At 43.3% G+C, this 24,374-nt stretch overlaps 1 protein-coding gene across 2 annotated transcripts in view; it reads left to right on the top strand.

Annotated features, from left to right (window-relative positions):
- The window catches only part of PPHLN1 (periphilin 1), a 91,707-nt gene that overhangs the window by 7,021 nt on the left and 60,312 nt on the right, over window positions 1–24,374 (top strand). Inside the window, exons 1-5 of one of the 2 annotated variants that reach the window (XM_069975989.1) lie at window positions 798–885; window positions 3,983–4,022; window positions 5,825–5,919; window positions 8,007–8,147; window positions 10,714–10,772. In XM_069975989.1, the coding sequence (XP_069832090.1) occupies window position 4,022; window positions 5,825–5,919; window positions 8,007–8,147; window positions 10,714–10,772 (296 nt within the window). In that variant the 5' untranslated portion in view covers window positions 798–885; window positions 3,983–4,021. Of the gene's footprint in view, window positions 1–797; window positions 886–3,982; window positions 4,023–5,824; window positions 5,920–8,006; window positions 8,148–10,713; window positions 10,773–24,374 lie in introns of those variants that run through there. The other variant, XM_069975988.1, reaches the window with a different exon arrangement.

Genomic DNA, 24,374 nt, shown 5'->3' with positions numbered 1-24,374 from the left:
CCCCCGGCTATATTCAAATGCCATCAAAATGATGGGCATTTCATTGGATGGCTGGCAAATAACAGCTGTTATTTTATACCACGGCCCGTTATTTGTATTATAATTAGTGTTGAGCTGATCTGTCAAAGTGTTGGAGTTTGGCAGCTGGAGCACTCGGCATTTGATTACCGGTGGCTGCAGAGATTACATACCGCCCAGGGCTCCCAGGAAACATGGATACAACCTAGGATTTCCTGGCAGCCCTGGGCGGCATAGCGTTTCTGCAGCCACCGGTAATCAAATGCCGAGTGCTTCAGCTGCCAAACTCCAACGCTTTGACAGATCAGCTCAACACAAAGTATAACAGGCATTGTTGTAAATGACGGCCATCCACTAAAAACGCCCAACATTGCAACGGTAAATGAACATAACCGTAAGGACATTTATAAAACTAGCTAAAAGCAACCAATCACAGCAAAGCTTTCATTGGTTTTTATGGGCAACAATAACTGGTTTAGACTTTTCTTATATATCTGCTAAAAAGCAATTGTCACACTGGGTAGCTAGTCACAAAGATTACACTACAGTATATTTATTCACCATAAAGAGAGGTTGTCGATAAGACTAGAAGCAGTAGACTGTGCAGCAGTGTTCCCCTACCTGTGGCTCTGCAGCGCATGCTGGGAGTTGTAGTTGTGCAATGGTTAGAGAGCCACGGGTTGGCGAACACTGCTGCCTAGAGAAAAAACTCGCAGCCGGAGGGACCTCACAATTATGTCCCACACGTCGCCCTGTAACGCGGTGACGTTCCCAGTCACATGACCAGAAGAAGTGTGCGCAGGAAGTTGTGATGATATGAGCGGAGGAGAGAGATACATTGAAGAGGTGGGTGCACCTGCCGGTGAGGTGAGGGGACATTATCCGCTGTGTGCCGCCCGTGCACCGAGTCCGGTCACCTCAGGCTGCCGCACTGTACACGTCACGCCTCTGTGTCATGTATGGGGCTGGCTGCATGGACGCGTTTTCTACATTATATGACACCTATTACCTCCATATATGAGACTGTGAGGGAGCAGTACTAGAAATGGCCGTGCCATGTGCTGTGCTTCCAGTCCTCATCCCAGGATGTAGATCTGACTGCAGTGTAGATGTGTTCATCTGTAGCTGCTCTGCTGTCATGGGAGAAGCCTGTACTCTTATCATTACATTCATAGATTATCATTTCAGAAACTAATGAATGGGCACAGGCTGAGCACACTCCTAGGGAATCTGTCAGGTACACAGGCAGATAGGTGATAGGGAGGTAACACACCATGCCTTTGTCTTTGCTGATTGACATTTGCAGAGTTATTCAGTCATTCATCACTGAAAGTACCACACAAGTGATGCTGAGCCTCAGCATGCACGCCTCCTCCCTCACCTCTCCTTGCTTTGACTGAATGATGTACTGGGCTGGAGGCTGAGCCCTTTACATGAATCATTTAAGAGAAGGATCGTGGGGGAGGGAAGAGGCGTGCATACTTCGGCTCAGCATCACTTTTGTGGAACTTCAGCTTTCAGTGGTGAATACAATTTTATAACTGCAAATGTCCATCAGCAAAGACAGAGGCATCATGTGTTTTACCTCCCTATCACCTATATGCCTTTGTCTGCTGCACTTTGGGAAATCCCTAAAAGGTTAGATTAAAAAGTGGGCTTTACCAGAATTGCTGCATTATGTTTTCTGGGGCCAAAAATGTTGTGGGGAGTCAGTGAGGAAAAAAATACAATACCTACATGTTTTTTTGCTATGGCATATTTTTCAGGGTAGTTTGGGGGTTTTCAGTTTTGTGAATCTGTAAATGATTCATTAAAAAAACAGTGTTTTCTTTAATAGAAAATCTGGAATATAGTTATGAAGAATCATGTGTCTTGGGCTGAAAACAAAAAGAAAGCAGGAGATAAAAATGCCAGAAAAACCTCTCAAAATTTGAAAAAACTGCTGGCCACACTTTGTCTCGTATTTTTCAGACGAAAAAACAGTGTGCAACAGTTTCTAATGGAAGCTATGAGCCAGCTACAGTTGGCATGAGAAAAACTGTGCATAAAGTATTAAATAGAAAAAGACCGGCACAGCATGCTTATTTAAAAACGCTTATGGGGAGCACTATGTGCTTAGCTGGACTTTATATTCAGACCAAGTACCTTTTCACGAGTGGGGTGCTCAGCTATATGGTAGCTTTAAGAGACAGTCATAGTTCATTCATAGAAAGATAGGAATGAAGCGGCACTCACTACTGTAATCGTGCAAAAATTCAGTGCTTGTTTATTCGTCCATACATGGCAAACAAATTTTCTTTAGCAGGTAAGACACCAACACTTCATGATGGTAACAGGTGACAGCTGTTTCGCTTTACTAAGCTTCTACAGACCTGCCTCCATGAGAAAAACTGTGCCCTCTAGAGATGAGCGAACTTTCAAAAGTTCGTTCCGACCGGACTTCCGGATTTTTTTAAAAAGTTCGGTTCAACCGAATTTCGGATTTCATAGTTTAAAGCATCTATATGATACGGGGGTAGTGTATTTGGTTGAATTTAGGGCTCTACACGTCAGTAACATCATTATCTTTTCAATATCTATATTTTTAGACTTCAATATTCACCATTACAGGGTCTATGCAGAAAAAAAGGTCACAAATGCAGTGAAGGAGCAGCAGTAGTCATTGGAGGCCAGTGGAGGTCCAGCAATAGTCATTTGAGGCCAGTACAGGAGCAGCAGTAGTCATTGGAGGCCAGTGGAGGTCCAGCAGTAGTCATTGGTGGCCAGTACAGGAGCAGCAGTAGTCATTGGAGGCCAGTGGAGGTCCAGCAGTAGTCATTGGTGGCCAGTACAGGAGCAGCAGTAGTCATTGGAGGCCAGTGGAGGTCCAGCAGTAGTCATTGAAGGCCAGTACAGGAGCAGCAGTAGTGAACATGGAGGCCACTCCTCTTAAAGCTATACCGACGTGACACAGGGGGTGGGCTAGTGCAACATCCCTGCTGATTGGATGCGTTCCGGGCATCATGGGAAAGCGCTTTTCCTGCCCGGAACACTTCCTGCTTTCTTTTAGAAAGAAAAAAATAATAATTTGGAGCGGACTTCCAAAAATCCGAATCGGACTTTTGGGAAAATCCGACCCGGATCCCATACCGGCCGAACTGGTTCACTCATCTCTAGTGCCCTCTTTTACCTGCATCAGTTGCCATCTATGTTCACACTGGCTCTGACTTGGTTATCTTTAATGTATGTGTCTTATACTCCTGGAAAGGATAAAAATGGATACAATGTCCTTTTTCTTTTTACTATTTTTTTTGGGGTAGACCTAGACCAGTTATCCTCAATACAAACTTGACTGGCTGTTTTTTTTTTATATGTGCACACAAGAACGTGGCATAACTAGAGTTAGATGGTACTGGCAAAGTTTATTTTCTGCTCAAACTGGCGTCATGGTTCCTTTTTGCCAGGTTATTGTTGCCAAGCAGTTACCATAGTTTGTCTGATGTACTGTAGCAAATCAAGACCCACTGTGGGAAAGGGAAGAATATCAGACCATCAAATGCACTAGGGATTCTGTAAGAATAGAATTCATGATGCAGCTGTGAACAGTTCTACACAAAGAGTATGTGTGAATAACTATTTTACATCAGTGGTTACAATATTTTTCTTATTGGTCATGATAACAATAGACCTGACCTGTTATTGGACCAAGTAACAGCCTGTGTTATATATAATATATAGTGGCCCCAGCAACCCACCTAGACCCCTGGAATGCAGTGGGGAAAATAGCACTGATCATTCACACAAGTCTGATCACATTTCTTTGAAGGCTTTCGGCCTAGGGAAGAGGGAGACGTCTCAGGGAGTGCTTGATTCTTATTTGTTAGCAAAATGTATAGACATGAATCTACAATGGCCACAGACAGGCAGTAACTGTTGGTATTATATGTTGTATTTTGTTAACACTTGTTTTTTCTTTCCCCAACAGGAATTACATTTGTAGTGAATAACTTATCATAGGAATAACAGTAAGTTTAGAGATGAAAAGCCAGACTTCACTTGCAAAATCTCTTTTGAACCCTGTTGCTCTGCATCTACCCCTCAGGCCCTACCTTCTGCATTTTTGATGTCTCTTTCAATTTCATTACTGTGATCATTGCAAGTTGCCAGTTTGGAGTATATATGATTCGTTGGATGATTCAGAATAGCACTGCATAGCTGACATTTAGTGAACAGGAGTGGGCCTTCCTTATACACATTAGATAATTGTCTTATCTGTAGGGATTGAAGAAGGTATCTTCTGCCAAACTATATACATACACTGAAAGGGAACAGAGCTGTGCGGGCCGTGGCTGCTGGAGAGGATGATGGCAGGGGGACACTGAGGGACACAGGCCACTGGAGGGGCACTGAGCATCCCTCTGCCATCATCCTCTCCAGCAGCCACAGCCCGTACAGCTCTGGGAGTCGGGTCGTGACATCACCATGTTATCCAGGGAGTGAAGCCTTGATGCAGTAGTAAGTGCAGGGAAAAAAGCACTTTATAAGCATTTCCTGTAATAAGTGTATATTGGGGATTTGTATAAGTTTTGGGGGCAATACAATACTGTATTGTCCACTGCACATAAAATTTTTTGCTGGACTTCTACTTTAACACACCACTACTAAATTATAAATTTCAATAGTTTTACAATTTATGGATGTTTGACTAAAATGAACATTTTTTAATTTAATAAACTCCTGACAACATTTCTCCCAAATTCCAAATAAAAATATTATCTTTTACAAAATAACTTATCACAAAAACAAAAAACTGTTACAGAGACCTCACATAATGCTTAAAGAACAGGCCCATATTTATTACTAATATTTCTACTCTGGAAATCAATATTTTGTGGAATAAACTTGACTTTTGCACATGTTTTCATGTTTTTCACATTGCTGTTGGGTAACGTTATGTCACTCCTGGTGTAGAAATTCACATTCTTCAAGATTTCATTGAGGCTCAGGTCTGGAGATTGGGCTGGCCATTACAGCGTCTTGATCTGGTGGTCCTTCATCCACCGCTTCATTGACCTGGCTGTGTGACATGTAGTATTGCTCTGCTTAAAAACAATGGTCAAACTTTGGAAACATTGTTAGAGCAGAAAGAAGCAAGTTTAGTTCCAGGATAACTGGAAGAAAGACAGATCAGACAGCAAGTCTGATTACAGTCTTAGAGTACCCCTACATCATCACTGATCATGCACCGAATTTCACAGGGGGTGAGACACTGTGGTTGTAGGCCTCTTCAGGTCTCTGTTTAACCATTTGACTTATCAGACACAGTTTCACCATAACTGTGAATCCTAATACAAGCCATATCTCCTGGCTGTCATTTTTGCTAATCAACTTACGTAGCATATCATCCCAAAGACTCCCTGACAAAGACTGAATGAGTCTAAAGTGAAAGGGATGAAAAGACTAGATATGTTTCTTGTTCAACTACTATGTGCAGTGGACTGGGCAGTTATATTTGGGCAACAACCCTTTTCCTCTAAGCACGACACCTCAAAATAGAGTACGCTTGATCATTGGCACTAGATGATGGTCACAGCTGACTTCCTCAACCTTCCTATACAATGAGCTCCACACAGGTCAGAGAGTATGCCTAGGGCTCTCACCCATAGAGATAAATGAGTCGGCTCCAGACTATGTGGCTGGTGTAAAGCATATGTAGAATGGCTTAGACAATAACAAAGAGGGAGAGAATATGTATCTGTATCTTTTTATATAGTAAAAATCATAGGTGATATTTCTCTTTAACAAACTCTGTTTTCTCCATTCTTAGTGGACTACAGAAAGGAGGACATGTGGAATGAGGGTAGATATGATTATGAAAGGTTACCAAGACATAGGCTCCCCCCTCGTGAAACACCTCCTGATGTAAGTACATGATATTAACTGTTTTTGAGTTACCTTGCTTAAAGGGAACCTGCTGCTGCCTGAACCACAAGCTATTGAGATGTTTCCTGGCTTTGATGGATAAATCTCTCCTTGTTTGGAGAGATCTGTCAGTCAAGGCTGACAACATTACAGTGATGTCAGGTTCCCTTTAAAGACACTTTGTCACCATTTGTATCCTTAATTTCACATTATCTAGAGATGCAGGTAGAGTTGTGTGAAATAGCATAGCTAAATATGCAACTCCATTTACACAGCTCCCATTAATGTCTATAGCGGTTATCTAAACTGCTTGAAACAAGTGTTTTTAGAATTCCATTCACCTTCAGCTATTGCTACCAGGCTGGAAGGGACCAGCTCTCATTCTTAAGATAGAGCCTGGTCCCACCTCTAAGACACACATCTATCAGATTTTTTTTTTGTGTATTCTGTGGGTATGCCATAAATGTGTAGAATTGGATTGCCTCAGCACCATTTTATAACACCAGAGATCAGGTGAAACATGGGAGGAAGATGCTTTGCACCAGCTTTAACATCAGTGGCAAAAGCAGACTGCAGCTGCGTTGTAAAGTGCATTAAATAATAATATTATAATGGCAACCATAGTCCCAGGGTGAGACAGCAGTTAATAGATGAGTGTAGCTCTTTAACACTATTTATCTAAGGCCTGCTCACAGAATCAGTATTAATATTGTGAATGAACTCTGCATAAGTAGAGGAGTGCCTTAGTTGCAACAACCAGTGCTTGTCCCTATTTGATAATGGAAATTGTAAGTGCATAGTGTACAACACCTATGTAGAGCTCTATGACAATCTATTGATCATTGTTGACGTAATAATGTCATTGGCACATATTAAAGTGCATAGGCTAGCTGGACATCTCTATGACACCAAGTATGTGAGGCCGAATTCCAGCATAATTATTTTAGGTTGAGTGCTCCTTGCCACACATAGCTGTTAGTTGTCATTGCTATACATAAACGTCAACTATCACATGAATAGACTAAAATTGTCTATGATTTGGATCTTATTGGAACAAATTTTTATCTAGTATAATTTTTTTAAATTTAAGTGGAGATGAGCTATCCATTGGATAGCCTTACCATTCAGTTCTTCCTTACCACCTATTGATTACTGGCTAACCTTGTTTTAGTGTTGTGGCGACACACACTAGATTTCCATGCCTTACTTTATTCCGTCACTATAATATTAACAACACAGAAGGGAGGACACAAATGCGGCAGACGTGTTCCTGGTTTTGTGTAGTCTACACTTTTTTTCAGCCAGTGTTTTGTGATGAACTTTGTTATTAAAGCAACTCTGTACCCACAATCTGTCCCCCCCAAACCACTTGTACCTTCAGATAGCTGCTTTTAATCCAAGATCTGTCCTGGGGTCAGTTTGGCAGGTGATGCAGTTGTTGTCATAAAAACAACTTTTAATCCGGCAGCGCTGTGTCTTAACGGTCTGGGCTTACATTTGTATATACATTAGGCTGGCACCACCTCTCCGTCCTTCCTCCCCACCCTCCTCATCTTTAGGAATGATCCAGGAACATTTACTGTTGTTTGAGCTTTGCACAGGTGTATTAACAATCCAGCCCATGTGCCGGGCTCACACAGCTGACGAATAGGAAGCAATCTGCCTGGAGCTTTTCTAATGATGAGGAGGGCGGGGAGGAAGGACAGAGTGGGTGTGCCAGCCTAATGCATATACAAATGTAAGCCCCGGCCGTTAGACACAGCGCTGCCGGATTAAAAGTTTTTTTATGACAATAACTGCATCCCCTGCCGAACGGACCCCAGGACAGATCTTGGATTAAAAGCAGCTATCTGAAGGTACAAGCGGTTTGGGGGGGCTCAGATTGTGGGTACAGAGTCGCTTTAAGTTTTACTAGACACACATCTTTCAGACTGAATGACCACAAGATGCTGTACAGAAAGCCAATCCACAAACTTCCATTGTAGCCCATGTAGGGGAGAAACCTTTCTTAACCTCAATAAAGCAGTTAGGTATTTTCCCGACTTTTTTTGGTCTTACAAACTAACTTTTACCTAACCTATGTAAAGGGAGATTTTCACAGAGTCGTAAATGTGGGGAGGAGACCAGATGATGAAGGGTATCATCGGTATGAAGATTACAGTGATCCAGACTACAGAGACTATGAGGATGCCCATCCTTATGAAAGACGGAGTGGGCCATATAGAGGGGTATGCATTTGTTTTTTTTATTGTTTTTACTGTGCACAGATATTTTACAACTGGAAATATCGACTATTGCAAACATAATAATGATAATACATTTTTTTTTTTTTCTATGCATACAGTACAGAGGTACATAATACACAGTTGAATAATTAGAATAAATAAAAATAACATAAAAATACAAAGTATAAACGAGACCTGCTCATTGGGGCTTACAGACTACAACTTGGGTTGACACCAGGCATAAGTGCTTTATTTGTCCATGGACCGGCCATTGTACATAGTTAGAAATACAGGATGAGCCAGTGAGAATGCCAATATCTGATTGCAAGTAAATATAAAGTGCAGGAACCGTCAGAGATAGAGCAAGGGAAACAACAGATGGGGGAAACAAGTTTAGGGAACGTTATAAGCGAGCCTGAAGAGATGAGTCTTCAGGGCACGCTTGAAACTGTGAATATTGGGATTGAGTCTGATGTCTTTGAGTAGGGTGTTCCAGAGAACTGGTGCAGCACGAGAGAAGTCTTGGAGGCGGGAATGAGAGGTTCTGATTATGGAAGATGTTAAGGTTAGATCATTAGCAGAGACTTAGTGCCCATAGGCAAAATACCTAATTCTTGCCCCAAGGTAAAACTTAGCTTTTATTTAATACAATAATAAAATTGAAACGAGTGTATCCAGTGATAACGTGTATATACAGTGCTATATAAAAGTAGTTAGGTGTTGAGCTAAATACTGTTGATTCAGTCTTATATCATCCATCGAAAGATAATTGAACTACAGATGAAGGGTGCAACTACCTCCTCTCGTAGTCTGCACATACGAGATAAACACAGGGGGTTGCTTCACCACCTCTGTGTTACTCGTTGTGTCTATATATGAATGCTATCAACGGTGGTTCTTTGCCAAGGCACTATCAAGATACAGTCAGTGACTAGCAGTAGTCATACACTATCACTGCTGCATCCGTAATCAGGATCACAGCTAGATTCACAGCTGCTGCTGTTGTGATGTATAGTGTATGGACTACAGACCGATGAAGAAGATTGTCAGACCTGCAGCCGTTGAGTGATGGCAGACTGTCAGTCTGGCAATGTGGCAATACGTTATGCCCAATTCTAGACAGTATAGCTAGATCGGTTTGAAAGCTACAGCCCACGGCCCGTAGCTGTCGAGAAATTATACATCGTTACACTTTACAGACTGCATGCGCTTGTTCTGACTAATTACTAGTAATCGATATATATACAGTGCTTAGTACTCTAACTACATTAAAATTCCCATAGCCTTCTTCCTGACTAGTTTCGTCGGTTGCACCGACTTTATCAAAGTTAGCAGAGCACGGGAAGAATGATAGGTGGAAATGAGGGAGGAGATGTATCGAGGGGCAGAGTTGTGGAGAGCTTTATGGGTGAGGGTGAGGAGCCTGAAGTGGATTCTGGATTTAATGAGTTACCAGTGCAGTAACTGGCACAGAGGGAAGACGTCGGTATAGCAGCTGGAGAGGAAGATGAGCCTGGCTGCTGCGTTCAGGATAGACTGGAGAGGGCAGAGCTTATAGAGAGGAAGACCAATCAGTAGGGAGTTACAGTAGTCAAGACGGGAGTGGATCAGGGCAACAGTCAGAGTCTGAGCGGTGTCAGTGTTGAAAAATGGACGGATTCTGGAGATGTTTTTGAGATGAAGATGACAGGAGCGTGTAAGAGCTTGGATATAGGGAGTGAAGGATAGATCAGAGTCTAGCATAACCCCCAGATATAGAGCTTGATGCACAGGAGTTATGCTAGTACCACAGACTGAGAGGGAGATGTCGAGTTTAGGTTTGTTAGAGGGAGGAAATACAAGAAGTTCAGTTTTAGAGAGATTAACTTTGAGAAATAGAGAGGTCATAGTGTTAGAGACAGCAGATAGACAGTCACTAGTATTTTGCAGAAAGGCAGGGGAGATGTCACGGGAAGAACTGTATAACTGGGTGTCATCAGCATAAAGATGGTATTGAAAACCAAACCTGCTGATGGTCTGTCCGATGGGGGCTGTATAGAGGGAGAAAAGGAGGGGACCCAGGACTGACCCCTGGGGAACTACAACAGTAAGAGGTAGGGGTCAGGAAGTAGAGACAGAGAAGGATACCCTGAAAGAGCGGTCAGAGTGGTAGGAAGAGAACCAAGAGAGAACAGAGTCCTTGATGCCAAGAGAGCTGAGCATGGAGAGGAGAAGCTGGTGATCCACAGTGTCAAATGCTGCTGAGAGATCCAGGAGAATCAGCAAGGAGTAGTTTCCTTGTGACTTGGCCTTCAGGAGGTCATTTGACACCTTGGTGAGAGCAGTTTCAGTGGAGTGAAGGGATCGGAAGCCAGACTGTAGAGGGTCAAGAAGAGAGTTATCAGAGAGATAGCGAGTAAGGCGAGAGTAGACCAGACATTCTAGGAGTTTGGAGATGAAGGAGAGATTAGAAACAGGTCCATAGTTGGGTGCACAAGATGGGTCTAGAGAAGGTTTTTTCAGCAATGCGGTTATAATAGAGTGTTTGATTGAGGAATGATAGTTTATCCATTTTATGTGTTTACTGTAGGAAGATCCGGTATATAGATGGGGAAGAGGAGAGCCACACTACAGGCACCCAGACTACAGGTAAGGTAACTTCACCTATCCTTGAGTGCAAGTCAGGGGCGTAGCTTAAGAGTTGTGTACAAGTTAAGCTCAGTCATTCCCACGCCTGCTTAACATTTTAGCCTAAATATATTATGAATCACCGCTAGAGATGAGCGAACCTGCTCGAGTTCATCCGAACCCGAACTTTCGGTATTTGTTTAGCGGTGGCTGCTGAAGTTGGATAAAGCCCTAAGGCTATGTGGAAATCATGGATATAGTCATTGGCTGTATCCATGTTTTCCAGACAACCTTAGAGCTTTATCCAAGTTCAGCAGCCCCAGCTAATCAAATACCAAACGTTCGGGTTCGGATCGACTCGAACCCGGTTCGCTCATCTCTAATCACCGCTTTAAAGTGACCCATCAGTGCTTCAGTAGGAGACAGGAGCATTTTGAGGGTCTTAAGAGAAAGGTGGTAGAAGCCGCATGACATGTTTTGCGTTCTATCCACTCCACAAAAAAAAACATACACCATGGAGATGGCATATCTTAGGTCTTAGGCCTAGGTACAGTAGCTGTATTCTATGTATGTTAGTAAACCCTTAAATAATGAAGTCGCTGGTTTGTGGTCAAAGACAAGTTGTACACAGTGACACATGAGAAATGTCCAGAGACTAAAGGTGATGTCTTCTCTGATTGGAGTCATTCACTTTCCATTTCTTCTCTGTGTGGGCCTACACTGTCATAATGATTTTTTTCCAGCCATGATTTGGCACCATCCTACTACTACAACCATTGGTGCCTCTACATTTAAATTTACACATTAAAAATTATATGCACATATAAAGGACAGAGCTGTGTGTGTAAACAGAAGCAGAGGTAGTCAGTGGTAAAGCTTTTTTTTTTTTGTACACAGTAGCTAGTGCTGAAAAAAGTTGGCCAAATAAACTGTCTTTTAAATCCTGCTTGCTCTCAGAACCGCATAAGACTGCCCCATTCGCATTGTAAGCGAGCACCAATCTACTAGATTAGCTCTCGCTTACCGAGCCTATTACAAGGCTTGCTTTATATAGAAACTAATAAACATGTTGCTTACCTCCTCATGTCTCCCTGGTGTCCTCCTGGCTTGTTCCTGAAATTCCCCACTCACTGCAGCCACCTCAGACACTTCCAAAACCATCTAAGTGACAGGATGCCCAGCCAATCACTTGCTGAAACATGACAGCTCTGCGGCCAGTGATTGGCTAAACGGTCTGTCACTTCAGAGACATCACAGTCCAGCTTTTATTTTATTAGAGCTTGTTAAGATATGAAAACATTGCTGTGATTGGTTGCTATAAGCATTGTGGTGTTTGCCATTAGGGAAGTACTTTGTGGTACACCAGGGTATTTGGTATTGCTGGGGAGGTGTTTTATGTTGCACTGTTGTACTTGGTGGTATGGGCACTTTATGGGGACATATAGTTGGTATTTTTTTTTTACGTATTCACTGGCAAAACCCATGTAGCAAAAGTTTGAGAAGCCCTGGTATAGAACATACAGTGCCAAGGTGTGTGTAAAAGAGTGCTTGAACATGAACCTCTGATCACATAGTCTAGTGACTGTTTCAGGGCCCTATTGCACGGAGAGATAATCTGCTGAATCAGGCCGATTCGGCAGAGCATCGCTCCGTATAATAAAGACACAGTTCAGTTGATGGCAACGATCATCGGCTCATCGTGTCTTTAGGTCCTGACCTAAAATCATTGTGTAATAGCAAAGCGTGACTGATGGCTGACCATTGTATGAAAAAAAGTTCTGCCCGCTTCCCGGTACCTTCCTGTTTTTTTGCCTGGTGTCCGCAGCCACCGGTGGAACTGCAGAGCTGGCCTCTGAAGTGACAGGCTGCCCAGCCACTCACTGGCTTTGCAGTACTCAAGGCAGCTGTTGGACCAGGCAGAAGCCAGGAAGACACCAGGGAGCTGGCAGAAGCATCAGGGCGCGTGGTCAGGTATTTGTGAACTTTATTATTTTAGACTAAGCAAGGGCTGCACGGACATTGCTAATGATGTTTGTGCAGCTCTTGCTGCACGATTGGCGAGTTGTGTAATCTATCAGATCAGCTTCTCAGAGAAGAGGTGAATGGAAAAGAGGAATCATAATATGCATATCAGTCCTGTCACCCTTATAGTATAGTGGTGCTTTCCTCAGTGTCATTGTCCTCTCCAGCTTTCTGTAGTGCTGTCTCAGTCATTACAGACAAGAAACTATAACTAGATAAAAAAAATTCTTATTTTAAAATCATCAGAGAATGATTAAAAGGGAGCTGATGGCTGCAAGACTAGAGACCCTTTTATGCAGAAATAGTAAGGCTTGTGATCACTGTGTACACAAACCCATTGCCTGTATTTACATGGTCTACTAGTGACATCTAGTGGACGTTGTGTATAACTATTTTCCTTGAGCACATTTCTATAAATCCTAACCTTTGCCATAATAATTTGGGTTATTATATAAGTCATACAGGGCATATATTTTAAAAAACAATAAAAATTGTAGAAATTGTGAAATGTTTTATGCTTTTGCCACAATATATTTGGTGCACATTCAGTATTCTTTATTAGCTTGGCACCTCTTTAAAGCCTACCTGTCACAGCTGTTCAGCATTTGAAACTTCCTATGCAGACACAGATGGTGGTGGAAGTTTGGGTCTCTGTGCAAATGTCCCACCCATTACTGTGTTCCGTGCACAGAGAAGTTTCAAATGCTGAGCTATGGCAGGTAAGATTTAAAGGAGAACTCCAGGGCACAACTAAAAATTCACTGCAGCAGAAGAGGGAAGGAACATGATAAAGAATGTATACTTACCTGTCCATATGCCCCCAAAATGCCGCATTGATTCTCCTGGTTCCCTGCTGGTCTCCTCCTGAGTCCCACTCCCACTATGCAGGCTCAGAAATGCCCACTCATCTAGTTATTGACTGGGGCAAAACATTGCTGCAGTCACTCACTGGCTGAGCGTGTACTTTTGCGAGTCTCAAAACATGGGAATAGCCAGATATCTCAAATCTGTTGCCAAGGGATGCCTCCAGATGGGGAAATCACCAAACCACCCTCATAGGTAGCCCCTTAAAGGAGAAGTGCGGCCAAAAGTAATTTTTTTATATGTTATTACTTATGGAAAGTTAGACAAATTCCTAATGTACATTAATTATGTGGAATGCACAGATAATGCTAATTCACTTAATTTAGTGGATCAGGGAGGCTTCAAATTCTCTGAAAAACCGTGACGTCACGAATCAGGTGTTATACCTATGGAGTGTCCAGCAGGGGGTGATTTATATGTATAAGTCTATGGCACTGTATTGGCTATGGAAGTCTAAGTAATGTAATGTGGTATAATGTACACTATTCTTTATTAATGCAGTAAATTTATGCAATAATTTGGGGAGCAAGGATACTTTCTCCCGAAATGGAGGGCACGGAGTAGGGAGGGAGAGAGGTGCCGATGCATCTACCTCCCCCTCCTTCCCTGCTCGGTGCAGTGGGACAGATACACACTACTATTCCTCCCATCATCTGCTTATAGTATAATGAGGAATGTCGGCGGGGGGGGGGGGGGGTCTTGGTGATGGGAATGTCCCTGGTACTACTCCCCCATCATCTGCTCATATGAGCAGATGATGGGAGTAGTAGTAGTGTGTATATGCCCCATTGTACCAAGCAGGGAGGGGGGAGGGAGGGAGGTAGATGCACTGGAACCTCTCTTCCTCCCTGCTCGGTGCCCTCTATTTGGGGAGCAAGTGTCCTTGCTCCCCAAATTATTCCATAAACCCTAATATATGTAAAGTTATCATCAAAATCGTTCTGTGCGGACTTCCCCGAGGAATTGATGTATCATTTGTATCTTAATTTGTATCATTTGTATCTTAACTTTTATTGTAATACTCTTACAGTGCAAGGCTATCGCACTTGTGGCAGTTCCATATACCACTTGCTTTAGGAGCAGACTACAAACCTGACATTGTTTTGAAAGGGTATACTTCAGCACAATCAAAGTGATAGGTACCCTTTAACCCCTTAACGACATCGGGCGTAAACTTACGCCCTCGCGCCCTGGTACTTGGCGCATCAGGGCGTAAATTTACGCCCGATGTTTCCCCGATCGCTGCGTGTTCACACACAGCGGTCGGGGAAGATGGCCTGCTATAAATCATAGCAGGCCATCTTAGCTTCACGGCACGGGGGGTGGTTAACACCCCCCGTGCTTACGATCGCCGCTATAGGCTGATCAATTCAGATCAGCCAATAGCGGCGATCGGAACCTTTCCGGGTCATCGGCAACCCGATGACCCGGAAAAAAATGGCGGTCGGTGCTGTCCGAGGACGGCACCGACCGCCATTACTGTAAAAAGTAATGGCGATCGCCGTGCCACCGGCCCGATCGCCGTGAACGGCCGGCCGGCCGTTCACGGCGATCGGGCCGGTGGCACGGCGATCAGAGTCCCACAAAATAGTAAATACCTGCCCTGGACCCCTCAGCTAGGTAGCCGAGGGGTCCAGAGCAGGTATTTGTACATTACTCACCTGTCCCGGGCTCCTGATCGGCGTCTTCCGGGTTCGCGGCATCCTCGTCTTCGTTCGGGTCTTCGGCTTCTTCCGTGACGTCACGTTCGGCTTCTCTCGGCTATTTTCGGCTCCAGCGTCGGCTCTTTCCGTATTTTGCACTCTGCTGCCCTCTAGCGGCTGATATGTGTAATACACTTATCAGCAGCTACAGGGATGTTCAGAATGTAGAAATTTTTTTTTTTTTTTTTTCACATTTTTTTTTTCTATTTTCCGCACCCTATCGCCTCTGAGTGTTGATCAGCATCGCACGAAAGTGCGCTGCTAATCAGCAACTCCTCCTTTTTGGCGTAGGGTGTTTTTTTTCTATATTCTACTGCCACAGTCTGCTAATAAGTGCCGCACATAAGTGCGCATTTATCAGCAACTCCTTTGTTGGCGTAGGTTTTTTTTTTATACTTACTGTAAAAAAACACGTAAAAAACACTACATTACACCACACTACATTGAATAAAGTTTGACACTACACCACTACATACCCCATATACCAATCCCCGTATACAAATGGCCCCCAGGGTGTTTTCGGCGTCAGAGGGATACGTTATTATTACCTCCGACACCGAAACAGCCAGTGAGGATGAATGGGGGGGATCCTTCTTTCCTCCATTCATCCTCATCATCCTCATCATCCAGTGACGTATCTGGGGGTAGCGTAGCGTACGCTGCCCCCCAGACACGTCTTTTCCGCCAGTACCGTCCCAATAAGAGATGACGGTATGGTGTGAAATTCTACACACTCTGTGAGAGTACCTCAGGGTACACTTACAGATTTCGGGTACGTGCACACTGCGGAATGGCAAAGGATAACCCTTTGTGCATTCCGCAGCTGGCACCCACCGGCGGACTGATGCAGGCGCGTGTCTCCACCCGTGTCATAGACTCCATTCTATGCACGGGCGGATTCCATCGTCCATCCAAAGAATGAACACGTTGGACGGAGAGTGGAGAATTGAGTCTATGACACGTGTGGAGACGTGCGCCTGCATCAGTCCGCCGGTGGGTGCCAGCTGTGGAATGCACGAAGGGTTATCTGTCGCGATTCCGCAGTGTGCACGTACCCTTAGAGTGTATGTAGGAAGGGACACCCGAATGCAGCCCCCAGATGCCCCCTCCCCCCCCCATCCTCGGAGTTAGTGGGAAGATCGTTTGGGAACTGATCTTCCCACTGCTGGATAAAGGTTACCACCTGTACGGGGATAACTTTTATACCAGCACCCCCTCTTCTGGTCCCTCGCTGCCCGAGCTACTGTAGCTTGCGGCACGATCCGAACATATCAGAAGTAGTAATAGAGCCCTAATATTTAGCCGCCATGGAGCGGACCCAGCGCTTCTGGATATGAAGGACCCCGTATCGCACCAGGGCAACATTTTCCAGGTGACGTCCCCCACACTGGAAAACAGGAGACCCCAGAAGAAGTGCAGAGTGTGGCGTAACAGGGGGATCAGGAAGGACACCATTTTCCAGTGTGACACCTGTCCTGATCCCCCCGGCCTCTGCATACTGGATCGCTTCAAGGCGCACCACACGTCACTGGGGTTCTACATTATCTAAATTTTGTCCCTTATTCCTATTTCAGGGGTCACGTTGATCCAGGGATTATTCTGATCGCCATTATGGAGTCGGGAAGGAATTTTTCCCCAGTGATGAGGCTTCTGTCGTCTGCCTTACGAGGGTTTTTTTTTGCCTTCCTCTGGATCAACACAGGTTGAGTTTGATGGACACCTGTCATTTCCAACCTTATAAACTAATAATTGGCCTAATACCCCCAAATAAATTAGAATTGTCCCTTTTCCCCAGCTAAGTAGGTATGGCCGCCATTCCCATTAGAGGATGCCATGATGCAATTACAAAGCCTCTGTGCGGCCAGGACAGTAAAAACCCCCCACAAGTGACCCCATTCTGGAAACTACACCCCAAAAGGAATCTAAGAAGGGGGGCAGCGGGGATATGGCCCCCTGGTGACGGCCACATTTGGGACGTGAAAATGAAAAAAATTTTATTTTTTATTTTCTCGGCACATGTTCTACGTAAGTGCCCGTCACCAGTGGGGTCCATATGCTCATTGCACCCCTTGTTAGATTCCTTATGGGGTGTAGTTTCCAGAATGGGGTCACTTGTCGGGGGTTTCTACTGTCCTGGCAGCACAGGAGCTTTGTAATTGCGACATGGCCTCCATCCTCCATTCCAGCCTCTAAATGGCGCTCTGTCCCTTTGGTGACTTGCCCTGTGCCCATATGGCACATTATGCCCACATGTGGGGTATTTTCGTACTCAGGGGACACTACCCTACACGTTTTGTGTTCATTTTCTTTTTTAACCCCTTGTGGAAATGGAAAAAAATCAAGGCTAGACCAACATTTAGTGTAATTTTTGTAAAATTTTTACTCTAAATCATTAATCTTGTCATGTTTTTTCATTTTCACAAGGGGTTAAAAGATAAAAAAAACATTTAATGTGTAGAGCAATTTCCCCTGAGTACGGAAATACCCCACATGTGGACATAAAGTGCCATGCGGGTGCAGGGAAAGTCTCCGAAGGGAAGAAGCGCCATTTGGTTTTTGAAGGCTGGATTTGGATGGAATGGATTTCGAGGGGCCATGTTGCATTCAAAAGGCCCCTGTGTTGCCAAGACAGTTGAAACCCCCCACAAGTGACCCCATTATGGAAACTGCACCCCTCAAGGAATGTAACAAGGGGTGTAGTGAGCATATGGACCCCACTGGTGACGGACACAAATGTGGAACAATGTGGCGTGAAAATGAAATATTACATTTTTTACACTATAATGTTGGTTTAGCCTTGAATTTATCATTTTCACAAGGGGTTAAAAGAGAAAAAAACACACAATATGTGTAGAGCAATTTCCCCCGAGTCCGTAAATACCCCACATGTGGACATAAAGCGCCATGTGGGCGCAGGGAAAGCCTCCGAAGGGAAGGAGCGCCATTTGGATTTTGGAGGTTGGATTTGGCTAGAATGGATGATGAACGCCATGTCGCATTTACAGAGCCCTCGTGCTGCCAAAACACTGGAAACCCCCCACAAGTGACCCCATTCTGGAAACTGCACCCCTCAAGGAATCTAACAAGGGGTGCAGTGAGGATATGGACCCCTTGATGACGGGCACATTTGTGCCATGAAAGTGAAAAAATGAAATTTTTCCCTTTCACGTCACATTGTTCCACATTTGTGCCCGTCACCAGTGGGGTCCATATGCTCACTGCACCCCTTGTTAGATTCCTTGAGGGGTGTAGTTTCCAGAATGGAATCACTTGTGGGGGGTTTCCAGTGTCTTGGCAGCACGAGGGCTCTGTAAATGCGACATGGCCCTTGAAATCCTTTTCAGTGAAATTTAGCTTCCAAAAGCCAATTGGCGCTCCTTCCCTTTGGAGGCTCGTCCTGCGCCCCCTTGGCACTTTATCGCCACATGTGGGGTATTTCTGTACTCGGGAGAAACTGCGCTAAACATTTTTTGTCTTTTTTTGCCTCTTATCCCTTTAAGAAAATGAAAAATTGAAGGCTAGAACAACGTTTTAGTGTAAAAAATAAATTTTTCTTTTTTCACGCCATATTGTTCGGAAAATCTGTGAAGCACCTGTGGGGTCCAGATGCTCACCGCACCCCTTGTTACATTCCTTGAGGGGTGTAGTTTTCTAAATGGTGTCCCTTTAGGGGTGTTTTTTAGGTTTTGACACCCCAGAGCCTCTGCCAACCTGAAGTGGTACAGTCAAAAATGACCAAATATAACGGAGGCGTTGAAATTCACTAGGCGCTCCCTTATATCTGAGGCTTGTGGTTGCGTCAAATAGCGCAATAGGGCCACATATGGGGTATTTCTATAAACTGCAGAAACGGGGCAATAATTATTGGGGTGCATTTCTCTGGTAATAGGTTTATAATTATGAAAAATATTGGATTACAATAAAATCTCTGCACAGAAAATTAAAATTTTTAAATTCCTTACACACTTAGCTTTTATTTCTGTGACTCCCCTAAAGGGTTTAAAACACTTTCTGGATGTGCTTTTGCAGAGTTTGGGGGGTGCAGTTTCTGAAATGGGGTGCTTTGTGGGGCTTTCTAACATACAGGCCCCTCAAATACACTTTAAATCTGAACAGGTCCCTAAAAATATCTGATTTTGAAATTTTACAGAAAATTTGGAAATTTGCTGCTAATGTTTAAAGCTTCCTATCGTCTAAAAAAAATGAAAGATAGTTTAATAAATGCTGCCAACATAAAGTAGACATGTTGCTAATGCTATTTAATATATAATTTATGTGGTATAACCACTTTCTGTATACGCAAAGAAGTTTCAAAGTTGGAAAAATGCATTTTTTCACATTTTTTCACATTATTTGGGTTTTTTTCATAAAGATTTGTTATGAGTATCGACTCCAATTTACCAGAAATGTAAAGTACAATATGTCACGAGAAAACAGTCTCAGAATCAGCCGGATAGGTAAAAGCATCCCGAAGTTATTAATGACTAAAGTGACACTGGTCATATTCATAAAATTTGTCTCTGTCATTAAGGCCATTTCAGGCTCTGTCCTTAAGGGGTTAAGAACAAATTTATTATTGACATAGCAAACTGCCTTAGTCACTTTGTTTCTTTATAAAAGACCATCACAAAAAGCAAGACACTAATACAGTGACTCAGTATTGTTAATAGAAAAACTGTTGTCTCATGTAACTGACATTATCAATATTGATCATCATCCTGGTTGCTATTTTAGTTTTATAGCACAGAATAGCAGTAAGGGGGTGGGTTTCACAAGACCTAGTGAAATTCCAGACATAGGGGTCAGTTTAGACTTGTAAACTGTGGAACTTTTGGGACACACTTGCTCCTTTTCTTATGTTAATAAATGACAGTACACCTCTATATGTTCTGCGTTTATTAGATTTTTAGACCTGAAAAGATATTCCCTTATTTTTTTTGTCCATTCTTGAATTTGCTATATAGCTATTTATTGACCTTTTATAGTTTGTTAGCATTTGTTAGTAAAAAATACAGTATTAGGGTGCCTTCACACCTACCGGATCCACAGCGGATCTCACTTCTGCGGATTCGAAGCGAGAACCGCTGCGGATCCGGTATCAATTCACCCCTATGATAGCACATATTCGCAGCAGGATTAACATCCCGCTGTGAATATGTGCTTTAACTCCCTGGTGCCCGCAGCCCCGCCGTCGCATCCCCCATCCCCGGCGGCGGCACATCCCCCCCCATCCCGGCCACATTCCCCCATCAGACCATCTCCGGCCCGCCGCCGCGAGCATACACTACCTGATCTGAGCGGGACCGGAGCCGGCAGTCTCACTGCAGCCGCGCCGCCGAGCAGGTACTGTATGCTCTCGGCGGCGGGCTCGGGGTGGTCTGATGGGGGTATGTGGCCGGGATGGGGGGGATGCGACGACGGGGCTGCGGGCACTAGGGAGTTAAAGCACATATTCACAGCGGGATGTTAATCCCACTGCAAATATGTGCTATCATAGGGGTGAATTGATACCGGATCCGCAGTGGTTCTCGCTTCGAATCCGCAGAAGTGAGATCCGCTGTGGATCCGGTAGGTGTGAAGTCACCCTAAGGGTGCCTTCACACCTACCGGTTCCGCAGCGGATTTTCTGCTGCGGATCTGCAGCAGATTTGACTAAATAAATTAACACAGCATTAAATCCGCACTGTAAAATCCGCTGCAGATCCGGTGTGTGTGAAAGCTCCCTAAAGCATTATTTATAGTGTATGCATGCATGCATGTTTTTATCAAGCCGGCAGAATAATATACATCCTGGCAGCAAGTAACACAGGGATAGGGAACCTTCGGCCCTCCAGCTTTTGCAAAACTACAATTCCCATTATGTAAGCGTCGCTTTGGCTGTCCAGCCATAATGGGAATTGTAGTTTTACAACAGCTGGATGGCTGAAGGTTCCCCACCTCTAAAGTTACACATCATATAGTACATAGATCTATCACAACAATAGTTGAACGGTACCTCAGTCACTTGATAGTAGCATAGTTAGAGAAGTAATTCAGTAGGCCCTATGCCAATATGTCCCCTGGGGTTCACACACTGGCCCCATAAGTTGGCAAATGAGAAGACTGCCAAGGGCTATTTGGATATTTATAACCTCATTCATGGGCCATGAAAAATTGTCAACTTAAAAATGCTATATTGGTCAAACAATGAATTTATATTAACAATAATCAGTTATTTAATTTACCTAATGGGCCTCACATGAGTTACAGCCCCCACAGTACAATATATTTTAATGCAGTTAGTGGGCTTTGTAATCTATATGAGCTTCAAACAGCCTCATATGGATTACAACCCCTGACATGCTGCATCATATGTATGCATGGAAGACATTGTAATACATGTAGGGCTGTCCATATTGGTAGGTAGAACTAGTGCAAAATTGCATGTTTTTGTTAACATTTATTTCTGCCTCTATATATTTTTGTGGATGGAATAACATGGCATGCCACACTTTTCTGCCCTTCATGATACTTGCACACCCTTAGTATGTGTGTTTTTATTTTTTTTTAATACCAGAATCTAAGGGACAATAAAAACCTTGTTTCAGTACTTTTATCGAACCTGTACTTTATTTTCAGGTATGTACAATCCAAAAATGTATGTGTTTTTATGTTAACATTTTATGTTATGCCTTTTGTATATGTATAACATTACATAAAAATGTATACATCTTCATGCCCACCTATCCACTTTTGCCCTGTATGTAGTGCAGGCGCTGATCAATAACTGATGAGCTATATATGAGCTATCAGTCTGCATATGCCAGGGCACTTAAAGGAGAATTCCGGCTAAAATTTTTATGAAAGTATTGTATTGTCCCCCAAACGTTATACAAATTACCAATATACACTTATTACAGGAAATATTTATAAAGTGCCTTTTTCCCTCAAGGCTTCACTTCACAGCTCTGGGAGTCGGGTCCCACATCACCATTTTATCCAGGAAGTGAAGACTGGATGCAGTAGTAAGTGCAGGGAAAAAAGCACTTTATGTGCATTTCCTGCAATAAGTGTATATGGGTGATTTGTATAACTTTTGGGGGCAATACAATACTGTAATAACATTTTTTGCCGGACTTCTCCTTTAATTATAAATCTCACCCTGTATGTATCATGTAAGTGTTAAGTTTGTTTTCCTGCTGTTTAACTATAAATATATTTTGATGTCATAGTTGAAGGCTGCAGACCTGTAAAGCAATGTCCAACTAAACTTGGCTTTGTTTGTAAATTTTTGTCTTTAAGCCTTGTAAAACAAGAGACTAGTTTGCTTTCTTTTAGTATATTTAGTTATTTTTCTGATGTATGGTAAGCATACAGATAATATAAAGATAAAAGCATGATAAATATTTGTCTGTTTATACAAATCCTGACTGGAATAAATAGAGTATTAGGATCCAGTAACTCGGAGTGGGTTTATGTACCCTTCCATCTCTGAAAAGTACAATTTTGATCATACTGGCGCTAGCTGTTGTGGGAATGTTTTAGATAATTTCTATCATGTATACTTTGTTATGTCAGTCTCCAGTTCTGAAATTCTTATTGTAACAATTTTATGCTTTTTGTAAATCCTGTTTATTCACACAAACAAACAAAGCCTATTTGTATTGTGCACAGTTTTCCTGTCCTGTGAATACAGTCAGCAGTGTGATGCCTCATTTAGATGGCTGTGGCCTCAGTTCCAGGCCACACTACTAGTTTGATCCCCCAAACTAAAATTATCAGTGATCCCTATGATGCCTTTAGTTTGGGTCATTACGCTTGTGATTAGGATCAGGACTTGTAGCCATAATACAGATGATAAAGTGTAGCCCTGTTATTATGAACGGTGGATGGATGTTTGTTTGTTCAGAGTTAAGCGTGCCTCGAGCAAGCTTAGGTTAAAAACAAAAAGATCCAACAATCCCATTTTTTTCGTATACTTCACTTTCTGGCCGTCTTCAGGTGTACCGATTGACTACAGGTACTGTGAAGTTTTCTGCAAATGCAGTTTGGGTTGCAGCTTGTTTGAACTTTGCATGCTCAGGTTCTCTTCTCTCTCCCAGAATAAAGGGGTTGGGCAGTGATTTTTCCATCACATCCGACCTTTGCTTCCACTGACATCGTCTGTTATTGGATGTCAGGAGAGCCCTAAATACCTTATAATGGCCAACAAGTGAAGTGAATGGGGACCTTTACACATGGATAATTGTTGCTGCTGCCTGAATGGTCATTTAACAGCTGTTTACTGTCACTAAGGGGAGTTTATGTGCGGTTTTTCACACTCTCCACAAGCTTAGATGCTGCACCTTTGATATATACCTGTATAAGGGTACGTTCACACTTAAAGGATCCGCAGCTGATTTTCTGCTGCGGATTCGCAGCAGATTTCATTTAAATAACTGAACACAGCATCAAATCTGCACCATCAAATCTGCTGCTGATCTGTGGATCCTGTAGGTGTGAACGCACCCTAACACTTGTCTGTGTCTTCTTTCTGCTCTAAAATGGCTTCATTTCATTGGTGGACAGTGTCACCTAGGCCGGCTTCACGGCAGTTGGGCTCTCTCCGCAGCAGGGAAATGGGGCCCAACTGCCTTGAAGCCCCGCCTAGGTGACTGTCCACCAATGAAATGAAGCAAGATTTAGGTGGTGACATTATCATTTTAATGTCTGTGGTCAGATTTTCAATCTCTCTGTTTGTCTTTTCCTTAGTTGTCTTTCTCTGAGCTCTATCCAGTTCATGATGAATGTGGAAGTGGTCACACATAAATGAACTGCAGTGTAGATAATATAGTTAAAAGATTGTACTCTGTATGAAAGCTTTAATAATTTTGCAGACAGTCGCTTGTTTATAAAAACACCACAAGAAAGCCACAGTTTTCTTACCCATGAATAGGAGGTTTGGAGCAGGCTATAAATGCTATTCCACTAATTCTCCTGAAGTCTCTAGTCTTTATGCAACATTGAGGACATAAAGATAGGAGCCTGCTTATACTGAGTCAGCACTACACCAAGG

This window comes from Dendropsophus ebraccatus, chromosome 1 (genome assembly GCF_027789765.1).
Source record: "Dendropsophus ebraccatus isolate aDenEbr1 chromosome 1, aDenEbr1.pat, whole genome shotgun sequence".
NCBI lineage: Eukaryota > Metazoa > Chordata > Amphibia > Anura > Hylidae > Dendropsophus > Dendropsophus ebraccatus.
This window is presented reverse-complemented; position numbering and strand designations above follow the sequence as displayed.